Here is a 12,676-nt window from a genome sequence, read left to right as displayed (position 1 = left end):
GACAAGTTGAGCCTAATATTCATAGGAAATGTGTGGTACCCAGAATAACCAAAACAATCTTGATAAAAAACAAAATTGAAGGACTCAGTTCTTGATTTTAAAATATAGTGGTTCTCAGAATCCGATGGAAAGCATGGGTGAGGCTTCTTGACCAAGCTTCACTGTGAGTGAAATAGTAGGATCATATCAGCAGGGTTACCCACTGTCAGTGTTTTCAAGTCTTTCTCCGAGTTTAGCTGCCTAGTCTACTGTGGGCTCAGATTTAGAGGGACTATCCGCATCTCTCCAAGTCCACTGAATTCCCTTATTTTTGTGGTGTGGTACTGCTACCTTTGAGTGTGTCCTGTAATTGCCAGGTCTAAGATTCTGCTTTACTTTCCTTACAGAGTTACCTTTCGTCTTTGGCCATTGTGGATGAGGGTCTTTTGGCCCAGGAGCGTGCTAGGGAGTATTTGTATGTTTTGCTTCTTAATAGATTTTCAGCTAGTTCTATTTCAGAGTTACCAAAGTATCTCTGGTTGTCAATAGTGTCTGTGGTATAAAGTAGGTTAATTCTCAGGTGTCCTAGTGGCTTAGGATTAGGATTCAGAACTTTTGTGTTGGCTCATTTTCTCTCATTCATTCATGTTCAGCTTCCAAAATTTTGTCTTTTCCTCTTTTTTTTCATTATGAATTTGTGCCTTTGCTGGTTTGGTTGGGTTTCTGGAAGGGTAATAATAGAGTTGTGTTTATTTTATTTTTTATTTTTTTATTTTTTACTTTTTTATTTATTTATGATAGTCACAGAGAGAGAGAGAGAGGCAGAGACACAGGCGGAGGGAGAAGCAGGCTCCATGCACCGGGAGCCCGACGTGGGATTCGATCCCGGGTCTCCAGGATCGCGCCCTGGGCCAAAGGCAGGCGCCAAACCGCTGCGCCACCCAGGGATCCCCTAGAGTTGTGTTTAATGTGACATTTTTATCCAGAAGTTATATCATGGACTCTTGGCAGCACTGTGTACTTTCTTTTTTCTCTTTCCTAGCACTTGTTGAGAAAGTTGCTGACAAATACAATGTGTTAAGACACTTCTATGTGATTGATCAGTTCCCCTATTAGAGTGGATTCTCTTTGTGGATAGGGTTCGTGTCTTTGTTTCCTATTTTATCAGTCCATTTTTCTAGCTCTCTCTAGGCTCTCCTGAAGATGATTATTGATTTAGTGATTACCATTTTTGTAGGAAGCTATTCTCCTATAAGATTGGGTTGCATGAAACCCATGGAGAGGCAGTAAAATAACTAATCATAATTTTAATTTCTAACTCATTATTCTGGTTTAATTTTCTTCAAAGTATTGATTATCTCTGCCTACATTAGTTTGCTTATGGTGCTGCTACTTATTAGAAAGGTACCTTCCATAAAAGCAGGGGCTTGTTATATTTTTTCACTGCTTGTTTCTAAGCTGCTACTTATTAGAAAGGTACCTTCCATAAAAGCAGGGGCTTGTTATATTTTTTCACTGCTTGTTTCTAAGCCGTCATCTCAATGACCTGGCACACAATTGTGGTTACTGGTTGTATTTTTACCCCTAGAAAGTAATTTTTTTAAAATTAGGATTTAAGGTCTAAGTGTGCCCTATAAGCAAGCACAGAAATAGTTATATATGTGAATCTCTTTTGTTCAAAGAAATAGTTCTCTGTTCAATTTGTCTTATTTAGTATTTTTCCTAATTATGTGATTTCAATCAGGGTTTGCCTGATTCTGATTAGGTTGCTAATTTGTTGACTGCTCACTTTATTGAATGAGTAGCAGAAGTTTGTTACCACCAGAAATTATTCATTGCAAAGCATCTTAGTCTTTTTCCTTGTGCCTGAGGAGACCCTTGCTAATGAAAATTGGAATCCTAGGACTTTTCTTTTCTTTTCTTTTCTTTTCTTTTCTTTTCTTTTCTTTTCTTTTCTTTTCTTTTCTTTTCTTTTCTTTTCTTAAGATTTTTTAAAAAATATTTGTTTATTCATGAGAGACACAGAGAGAACCAGGACCCCCCCAGGACCCCGGGATCATGCCCTGAGCCAAAGGCAGATAGATGCTCAACCACTGAGACACCCAGGTATCCCAGTGATCTTGGGACTTCCTAGAGATTTTTCCTGTGTTATATTTCTCTTAATTGCTGAGAAATTCATTAATTTTCCTCAGTAAAAATATTGTGGCTCACATTCCTTTTTCCTTTGAAAGGTGAGATATTTTGGGGACAGAATTGAGGCTGGTGAATGAATGTTAGTAGGTACTTTGAGTCCATTATTATGAAATAGCATAGTTTTATGAAAAGGTTTATGTTTGGGCATATTAATAATTTTTACCTTAAATTCAAATTGAAGTTATTTTTTTAAAAAAATAAGATTTATTTATTTATTTTATGATAGACACAGAGAGAGAGAGAAAGAGGCAGAGACACAGGAGGAGGTTGAAGCAGGCTCCATGCGGGAGCCTGACGTGGGACTCAATCCCAGGACTCCAGGATCGTGCCCTGGGCCAAAGGCAGGCGCCAAACCGCTGAGCCACCTAGGGATCCCCCAAGTTAAATTGTTTTTTAAAGTCTGGATGATGGCTAGATAATAAAAGGCATGTTAATTTTGTTTTTTTTTTTAAAAAGATTTTTTTTTAATTTATTTATTCATAGACACACAGAGAGAGAGGCAGAGACACAGGGAGAGGGAGAAGCAGGCTCCATGCAGGGAGCTTGATGTGGGACTTGATCCCGGGTCTCCAGGATCCCACCCCAGACTGCAGGCGGCACCAAACCGCTGCACCACCGGGGCTGCCCCGCATGTTAATTTTGAATGCTAGGTGTGAAGAGAGCCTCAGAAGCTGGATTGATAGTCACTTGAATAATTGCTCTACTCTTAAGTGCTGTTCAGCTGCCACCAGACAGCTGTTCAGAAGAACCTTACGGTACATTAAAACACAGATCTCAAACAGCTGGGCCTGATAGGTTTGGCTGTCCGTGTAGAGTAGGTCTCCTCCAAGGGATTTAAAATTCCTTGTTTGTTGGTTATGATTAGAAATAAGTTTCATGGGACCCCTGGGTGGCGCAGCGGTTCGGCGCCTGCCTTTGGCCCAGGGCGCGATCCTGGAGACCCGGGATCGAATCCCACATGGGGCTCCCGGTGCATGGAGCCTGCTTCTCCCTCTGCCTGTGTCTCTGCCTCTCTCTCTCTGTGACTATCATAAATAAATAATAAAAAAAAAAAAAGAAAGAAATAAGTTTCATATAGAATGATTTATGTTATGTTATCTGATTGCAGTTGAAGAACTAAATTGCTTTTTCCTTTCACCCCTGTAATTTATTTGTTTTACTGAATAAGAATGGTCCTGAAGTGAAATGTTAGTGCCATTTAGAAAGGTAACTGGACAAAGAGAGGGTATTCTTAGCATGGAGTTCTTGTGTTCCTTTTTCATTTTCCTTTATTATCTCCTTTCCATTGAGGATATTACAATATGTACATTAGGGAAAATTCTCAATCTGTATTTATTGTCTATTCTTTTATAAGATGAACCTGGCAATCTGTAATAGCTTCTCACAATTGCTAGAAAGTGATCTAAGCAAGCAGAGAGTTGCATAGTATTTCGCTATAGAATATTAACAAGTGGACTTGAGAAAGGTTTGTTTTTGGTTTCTATAAGCTGTTCTTTTGCCTGACATGTTAAAGTAGTAATAAAAAACTCCACATACTTGTATTTCTGTTTCTTTAGAAACATGAATTTTCCTTTGGCTATTTTTTTTTTCAAGTTTACAGCTTTTAAAATTCTATATTCTTAGGTCTATGAATATTATAACTTAGATGGATTTCCATAAGAAAACACATTTCCAACAGATTTTAACAGGCATTTATTGAACTCTTGTCCAGTCTTGGATATATGCAGTATAATCTATGGTGAATTTCATGGAAGTGACATTTAATATCCAGAAACTACTCTACTATACTTTTATCTTGGTATGTCATTATTAGACCAACTAAGAGGTCATCTGTATTTAGGTCTCTTTTTATGAATTGCTTAATGTAACTCTTTATACTTATATTTCTGTATATGAAAATCAAGGAACAAGGACAAAAGTGCTTGAGAAAATACTGAAAATTATGCCAATTGTGAAAGAAGGAAACCAAACCCAAGCATGTGCATAGTCCCTGTCCTGAAAATGAACACAGATGCTTTGTTCAAAGATAACATTGTAGGTGATATAGAGAGGCTGAGTTCTGGGGCCAGGGCCTGGCTGACTTGGTCAGTAGAGCATCAGACTCTTGATCTCAGGGTCAGGAGTTTGAGCCCCATGTGGAGCCTACTTGAAATTAAGAAGAAAAAAAAAGGGGGGGGGGGAGAAGCTGAGCTCCATGATTCCTTTTGTAGTTGTGCTACTGGCCAAACTAGACAATTCATTCAGCTGAGCATTTGTGGTATAAAGTGACTTGTGTGACAAAAAAAATGTTAACAGAAGGGCAGTAATTTGCCATTACTTAATTAACTATTCTGCAATGAGTTTCAGATTATGTTCCGAGTATGTGTCCCCCTAAATTTACTTTTTTTTTTCTAAGTTTACTTTTGGATTTCTGTTTCATACTAGTTCTTTGTTCCTTGTTTAAGTGGCTAATCTAATTTCTCAAGTGTTTACAATTACAGTATGCTTACTAATTCATTTTCAAGTGGTTGCTGTCATATGCTTACTGAGTCTTTTTTTTAAGATTTATTTATTTAGAGAGAGAAAGACACCACGAGACGGGGTGGGGGGGTGCAGAGGGAAAAGCAAACTCCCTGCTGAGTGGGGAGCTGGAGGTGTGGACCTCCATCCCAGGACCCTAGGATCATGACCTGAGCTATAAGGCAGATGCTTAACAAACTGAGCCACGCAGGTGCCCCTGCTTAGTAGGTCTTGAGTGATTTTCTCTGTTATGTATGTGTAGTGTGACTTTATTTAAAATGTGCTCTGGGATGCCTGGGTGGCTTAGTGGTTGAGCATCTGCCTTCAGCTCAGGGCTCAGGGCGTGATTCCAGAGTCTCCCGGGATGGAGTCCCACATCAGACTCCCAGTGGGGAGCCTGCGTTTCCCTCTGCATATGTTGCTGCCTCTCTCTCTGTGTCTCTCATGAATAAATAAAAATCTTAAAAAAAAAATGTGCTCTATATTTATTACCTAGTAATGATTTTCCCCTAAGAGCTACACCGAGCATTCATTTTTTAGTGATTCTGTAATTGAGTGTACTTTCAAATCTCCCATTCTTTGTTGGTAGGGCCTGTGGGTGTTGGGTACACTTAGATGAAGGATACTCAGGGAGTAGGAGACTTGTGTTGTCAAAATGGAAAGGGTAGTGCAGACATCTAAGGAAGTTCAAGCACTTGAGTTCTAGAGCCAGGTAGGTCAGTGCAGAACGCAGGGTTGAAATTATGGTCCTAAGTCAAGATCAAAGAGGTAGTAGGCTGAAAAACCAAGATGATGAAAGCAATGAAATAGAATGATGTTGCTGGTAGTAGGAGGTGATGAGGAGTAATTCTGAAAATGGCAAGTAAGCAATTGCATTTAGGTTAGTTCTTTAGGCCCCAGAAGATTATAGGGATGGGTCCCCAAGGTTAATGGTACTTTTAGGAAAGTACAGCCATGTACAGGGAGCCTGATGCGGGACTTGATCCCGGGACTCCAGGATCACTCCCTGAGCTGAAGGCAGTCGCTAAACCACTGAGCAACCCAGGGATCCCCAAAAGTTAATTATTTGTATCAAGGGAGGCAATTCTTAATTAGAATGGAGTATCTGTTACATTTTATAAAAGTTTTCTTGGCTGCATTTGGGGTTTTGGTTCTTCTGTAAGCATCTCTGTAAGCAAGTATGTTTTCTGACTTAAATTCAGCAGTTTATTTCTAGTATTAGGTTCACATGGTGAATATAAATGAAAACACAGAAGATCTCTTAATCTGGAGGTAGGAATAGCTTAGGGAAGGTCAGCAACACTGAGCAAATCTGGGTAAGAAATATTGTCAAAGAAAAATGTCCACCAAACCCTTCCATGATAGCGTCTGGTAACTTGGGATTCCTAAGTAGCTCTTTGTTTTAGGGCATTGTCAGATGTTACTCTGTGCTTAGTTGGTGGCTGCAGCTAATTAATGTGTTGTATACGTTTTAGGATGTAATTTCTGCAAGTTACTGTACTTTGACTAAGTGCTGATTCTTAGGTCATGACTTCCTGTATAATATGTAATGAATGAAAAATAATAATAGTTAGAAAACTATGACAAGATTATATAACTTTCTGCATGGCCCCCATGTGTCCTTGGTATTGGCAGCTCATGTGCCATATAAAACTCGTTGATTCATAGCTTATTAGATGGAGACTTGCCTGTAAACTTAATTTTTTTATGGTGCATTCAGCCTAGGAAATTGGCAAGATGATATTGAGGGCGTGTAGGTGTGTGAATTTTAGAGATTATAGAAGTATCACAGTTAATATTTTTTTTCTTCTAGGACAAAAACATATATAGCATAAAAAAGCAGAGCAATATTTTCTGAGGAGTGTGTGTGTGTGTGTGATTTCTTTTAAGATTTACCAAAATAGGGATCCCTGGGTGGCTCAGCGGTTTAGTGCCTGCCTTCAGTGCAGGGCGTGATCCTGGAGTCCTGGGATCAAGTCCCACATCAGGCTTCCTGCATGGAGCTTGCTTCTCTCTCTGCCTGTGTCTCTGCCTCTCTCTCTGTGTGTCTCTCATGAATAAATAAATAAAATCTTAAAAAATAAAAAAGATTTACCAAAATAGTCATTATCTATCTATATGTTGTCTATGTAGAAGATAGAGGTTAATAATTTGTGGCCCTTGCCCTGAAACAGTTCTCAAGTCACTTGAGGTAGCTGAGTATATCCACAAATACGGGTTTGTGTGAAAAGTGTAACAGTGCAAGGTGCAAATGTGCAAAAATGTGCAAGGTGCAAAGATGGTATTTAACTCTCTTCCTTTTCCCTCTTGAGCCAGGGCAAATAAAGTTAGCTTTTATCTGCAAATTCACAATGTTACACTTCAAAGACACTGTGTGACTTCTTGCAGAGTACAGGAAATACAAGAAGCCAAAATTAAGAGGGTTCACCTACGTGACTGGAACACAGTGATTTTAACAATCAAGCCTAAATAAGACCAAGGAGTGGTGGGGGCGCCTGACTGACTCAGGAGGTAGAGCATCCGACTCTTGATTTCAGGGTAGTGAGTTTAAGCCCCAGGTAGGTCAGGGAGCCTACTTAAAAAAAACAAAACAAAAACAAAAACAAGGCTAAGGAGTAGTGGAGTAAATAGGATGAGAGTAGGATATGCTACTAATTTATGGTACCTTGAGCCACCATTTCAGCTGTGGTGCCAGCCGAAATTCGATGTGAAGTTCTCAGTTGCTTATACTATGCCATTAATCTGTAAAAATATAACTTCTCCCATTATAAATTATTTATTAAAGCTCTAACTTTCACATCAGTGAACAAAGTAGGCAGATGTAAATCAGAAGTTGAAATTGTGCTTAAAATTGCAGATAGGGCAGCCCCACGTGGGTCAGCGGTTTAGCACCGCCTTTGGCTCGGGGTGTGATCCCAGGATCAAGTCCCCATGTTAGGCTCCCTGCATGGAGCCTGCTTCTCCCTCTGCCTGTGTCTCTGCCTCTCTCTCTCTCTCTCTCTCTCTCTCTCTCTCTTTGTCCTGTCCTGAATAAATAAATAAATAAAATATTAAAAAAATAAATATTAGATAGTGGTGTAGCAGAATTTGTTGTACTTAATTTTGTTAATTAATTTTAAACCAGTAGCTTTTTGAATATTGTGTAACACTCTATGAAATATGATTTTGTTTTAAATTATGTTTTATGACAATATTTCTGCCCAGCTCTGCTCTATATCGTGGGACAAAATTGCTCCTTGCAAGCATTGATTCTGTTATGAGTTCCCAGCTTTAGAACCCAGCCCTTGTATGAACCGAACAAACGTTTTTGTTATAAATTAATGAGTATGTGGAATAGCTTTTTTTTTTTGACAGCTGATTTTCCCCCCCCTCCTCCTAAAAGAATCTTCAGTGAAAGGATGCCATCTTGTGGATTTGAAAAAGATACGATTTAAGAAAAAAAAAATTACTGATAAGACTGCTGAGATTTTATGCATATAGTTGTTTTCTGATACCAAAATGAAAAGAGATGAATACTATTATTCTCTTTATATGCACTTATCCTTTGGACAATTTTTTCTTCATTTTATTTGAATTGTAAAAGATTATTTTAAAAATTCCTGTTAGCTATTCCTTTTCTAGTGCGTTCTCAAACATCAGTTATAAAAGTGTTCGTCTACAATAGCAGTTTTAATTAAGAATTGTTATTGAAAGTTTTGATACTAAGACTCTCCTAGTGCCACTATTAATGATAACAATCGTTTGGAATGAAAAAAATACTATCCTTGAAACAACTATTGTTTCAAGAATTATTTGACAGAGATGTATCCAAAGGAACCTTCGTTCTATAATATAGAACTTCATTTAATAAAAAGATATTTATTTATTTTAGAGAGAGAGAGAGCACGCACATACATGTGTGGGAGCACTGTGAAGGGTGTAGGGGGAGAGGAAGAGAGAGAGAATCATTCTTTCAGCAGACTCCCTGCTAAGCACGTAGCCTGCCATGGGGCTTGATCTCAGGACTCTGAGATCATGACCTGAGCCAAAATCCAGAGTTAGTCATTTAACTGACTGAGCTACCCAGGTGCCCCAAAAAGTGATATTTTAGAGGACAAACCTCAGTTCGAGCCTCATTTTTGTAGTTAATAGTATAAACTGAAATAAGTTTTCCTCAGTATATTAGGAAGGCCCTTTTTTCTGTTAGGAAAATCTTAAAATCACCTCTTATGTAAGAAATGGAATGTGTTTTGCAAGCTTGGGATCATTGAGTTCTTATGTAATATTAAGGGAGTTGGTATAAAATAAAACAGAAACAGACTCAGATACAGAGAACAAATATGGTTGCTAGAGGGTTGCAGGTTGGGTAAAATAAGTGAAGAGGATTAAGAGATACAAACTTCCAGTTATAAATAAGTGATGGAGATATAAAGTACAGTACAGGGAATATGCTCAATATTGTCATACCTTTGTATGGTGACAGATGATAACTACATTTATCATGGTAATAACCATTTTGTAAATGGATATAAATGTCAGATTGCTAGGTTGTATACTGAAAACTAATAATACTATATATCAGCTCACTTCAAATAAAATTATATTAAAATGGAATTTCTATATGATATATCATCAAGTCATAAAAATTATTTTTCAAAATAACTTCATTTTCGTTTATTTAATCTCATTTTGTATCTTGATTTATGTCTCCTGTACATCTTGGTTTATAATATTAATTCTGTTTTAAAATAATAGTTTTCCATTTCTTCAAAAACATTTTTTACTGAAAACCTGTATGTAGTGAGTGTCTCTTTATTAAATAAGATGGACATATGTTCTTACTCAGAGACCACCAGGATTCTGGAACATTGGCCCTTGAGAGTTCTTTGATCTAGAGTCGTTAGTACCCATGGAAGGGAAATCATTGAAGGAAAAAGTTGTTATCTGCTAGAACTCTAGATTTAATGCTCCTAAATTGCTCCTTTAATTTTAGTGGATTATGGCAGCCTTTATTTAAACTGCATCTTCTTTTGTTTCCTCTTGAGCAGGGAGGGAGAAAGCTTCAAGTCAGGGGCATAATTTGATGTCTTGCACTTTTTCTTTTTCTTTCTTTTTTACACAGAACAAATTTTATCACCTCGAATGCGAATGCTGGCACATAACCAATAACAAGCTTAATTAGAGGAAGAGACAGAGGGAAACTTGAGATACTGAGGTGGACTTCTGGGCAGGTTTTAAAACCTTTAAAGTTTGAGGGCATAATTGTTAGTCTTTTTTTTTTTTTTTTAGATGTAGGGCTCTCCTTTTACTTGACATTTTCACTTTAACAGTTCTTATATATTATGAAGTTCAACCAAAGCCCTTCACCTGTAAAGTTAAATGAAAATCAGAGAGCGAGTAAAACAATATCTCCAGTATGTAAGAGTATTAGAAATAGTTTGTTCTTTCACATAGATTTTAATGTCCAACTTTGAAATTATGGATGTCTTAATTTTTGAGTTTTAAAAATCATAAGACAAATTTTCTTGAATTACAGCTTTGTAAATGATCAAGATACATGTACAAATAAAATTTCAGATACTCTTAAACACATTTTGAGATAAATCACACATGATATATATTTCTTCTTGGGTTTGCTTATCTCTTTGGGATACTGAAGAATACCCAGTTTATTTCACACTAAAAATTTAGCCTTTGAACACTGGCTTGGACAGACCACAAAGTGGGACCTTCAGAATTCTCTTAGTAGGCTTTCAGTCCAAATGATTCAGACATCTTGTGTCCTAAATTGAATGTTAGTACTTTTCCTCATGTAATTAGTATCAGTGGGGGTCTTGTACTGGCAGTTTGTCTTGGTCATAACTTATTCTTAAAAACCATTCCTTATAATGAAATACGAAAATTTCCTCAATGTAAGAAAAATAATCTGGATCAGTAACAAAGTCTGCGGGTGTTTCAGGAACATTCTTGAAAACAGATTTCCACAGTACTAATATGTTTCTTCTTTAACAATTCTTTTTCATAACTGCGCAGTCACTGCCCTATTCTATTCTGCACAACAACAACAACAAAATTTTTTTTGAAGATCAACTTTTTTCCTTGGCACCGTTACTATCTATCTGGAATGAACCCAAAAGACCATGGAATGTTGGGTCTCTCCTCAAGTAGCTTCCTCCTCTTTTAACAGCATTCAATTACTCTCCGTCAGTGATCTAATCACAGCCAAGTTCTTTGGTCAGACGATTGACAACCATAAGTGAAAAAAGCTCTTTGATAAAAGCCAACTGTTCAAACGGGGTGTTCTCATAATGCATTTGAAACCCGCCATTCAAAAAAAAAAAAAAAAAGAAAGAAAGAAAGAAAGAAACCCGCCATCCAGGGCTGCTTCCCCTCGCTCTGGATGTTCTCAGAAACACCTTGTTGGCTTCTTCCAGGGCCACTGATACTCTGTAGCTGCCACCACTCAGTTGTTCCTCTTCCGGATAATCATAGTTGTCTTCCCAGTAATCAAATTCCTCACCTTTGTCCTCACTCTCAAAGTCAAGGCCTGTGAGCTGGCCTGGCTGCTCCTCAGGAATGGGCCGGTGAGCAAGGCCTTGTTCTCCTGCGGCTCCATCATTGGCTGGGCCGCCTCCTCCTCCATTGGGCCTTCCTACTCTAGCTGTGGCTGGGCCCTGTGGCAGGAGGGGTTCAGGGATGGCTCCCAGCTCCCACTGCCTCCCTCACCGGGCATCACATCCATCTGCGGGGTCATTGCTGTCTTCATACAGCTTGGACAGCTCATTCATTTCCGATGTTGTACAAGGGCTCAACCTCTAGCCCGGCCTCTTGCACTTTTTCAAATTTCTTACAGTTATGCTAAGAAGGAATCAGATCTCAATGGAGCCCAGATGAAGCTTCGAGAATATGAAGCTGCACTGAATTCTAAAGATGCAGCTCTGGCCACGGCACTTGGTGACAAAAAAAGTTTAGAGGGAGATTTGGAGGACCTGAAGGATCAGATTGCCCAGGTAAGGCAAACTCTGATTTTGATCTGTGTTGGGAGGTTAATTTGCCCCATCTGACTGGGGCAGAGTAGATTTTTGAATTCATTAAAAAAATATTTTTTGTTAAAAAAATTTTTTATAGCTGCCTTGAAGCATGGTCTTGAGGCAGCGGATGTGCAAAGCATTTTCACGTCTCAGGCATTTTATCTGGGTCATGCACATCTTACTGCTGGTCTTCTTCCTTTCTCTTTTGCTTATGCTCATTCTGTTTCTTGCTCTCAAAATCTATTTCAATACTGTATCAGAATGGAAGATAGGAAAAGAAAAAATCATAACATTGCTCCACACACAGGAAGAAATGAAAGTGGTAGCTCAAATCCTGGGTAGGTCTCCTTAGTTGGTTTTGTTCATTACTTGTTGCCAGTTACCAGATCTGAGAGGTGTTTCAGTGTGGCACTCTTGGGGGGACCGGCAGTTGGACACACAGTTCTGGGTTAAAGGTTATAATGAGAGGCTCTTGATACATTGATAAAAGAAATGGAAGGTATAAGTGATACAGAAATTTTATTTCTTGTTTCAGTCCATAGATGTCTGTTAAGTTCATTACTAAATAATTGTTTTGTGATTTTTACCAATTCTTTCTCCTTGTATTAGTTGGAAGCCTCCTTGGCTGCTGCCAAAAAACAGTTAGCAGATGAAACTTTACTTAAAGTGGATTTAGAGAATCGCTGTCAGAGCCTTACCGAGGACCTGGAGTTCCGTAAAAATATGTATGAGGAGGTAACTGTATAATTTTATTTCTTTAAGGAATGGAAGTATCCTAAATGCTTTATTATAACTTTATATGTAAAAAATGTGAGAGATTTTATAAGTAAATTATTCAAGGTACCGCTAACAGGTTTTATATAAGAATTCAGGCTGTTAAACAGATATGATTTCACTTTATTACTGCCTTATTAGAAGTCTTAATTCCTAAGGACGTGGTCATAGCAGTTAATTACTATTAACTTGCTTGAGCATTTGTGTTAGTTATCTATTGC

The 12,676-nt window shown here is 38.1% G+C and overlaps 1 protein-coding gene and 1 pseudogene across 5 annotated transcripts in view; one reads left to right on the top strand and one right to left on the bottom strand.

Moving 5' to 3' along the window:
* Positions 1–12,676, top strand: part of LMNB1 (lamin B1) — a 63,899-nt gene that overhangs the window by 18,347 nt on the left and 32,876 nt on the right. For all 5 annotated transcript variants that reach the window (XM_041763091.1, XM_041763096.1, XM_041763095.1 and 2 more), the window contains exons 2-3: positions 11,504–11,660; positions 12,291–12,416. In XM_041763091.1, coding sequence (XP_041619025.1) covers positions 11,504–11,660; positions 12,291–12,416 — 283 coding nt within the window. The remainder of the gene's footprint in view (positions 1–11,503; positions 11,661–12,290; positions 12,417–12,676) is intronic.
* LOC121494552 lies at positions 7,701–11,453 on the bottom strand (annotated as a pseudogene).

Source organism: Vulpes lagopus, chromosome 7, assembly GCF_018345385.1.
Source record: "Vulpes lagopus strain Blue_001 chromosome 7, ASM1834538v1, whole genome shotgun sequence".
In the NCBI taxonomy this organism is placed as follows: domain Eukaryota; kingdom Metazoa; phylum Chordata; class Mammalia; order Carnivora; family Canidae; genus Vulpes; species Vulpes lagopus.
This window is presented reverse-complemented; position numbering and strand designations above follow the sequence as displayed.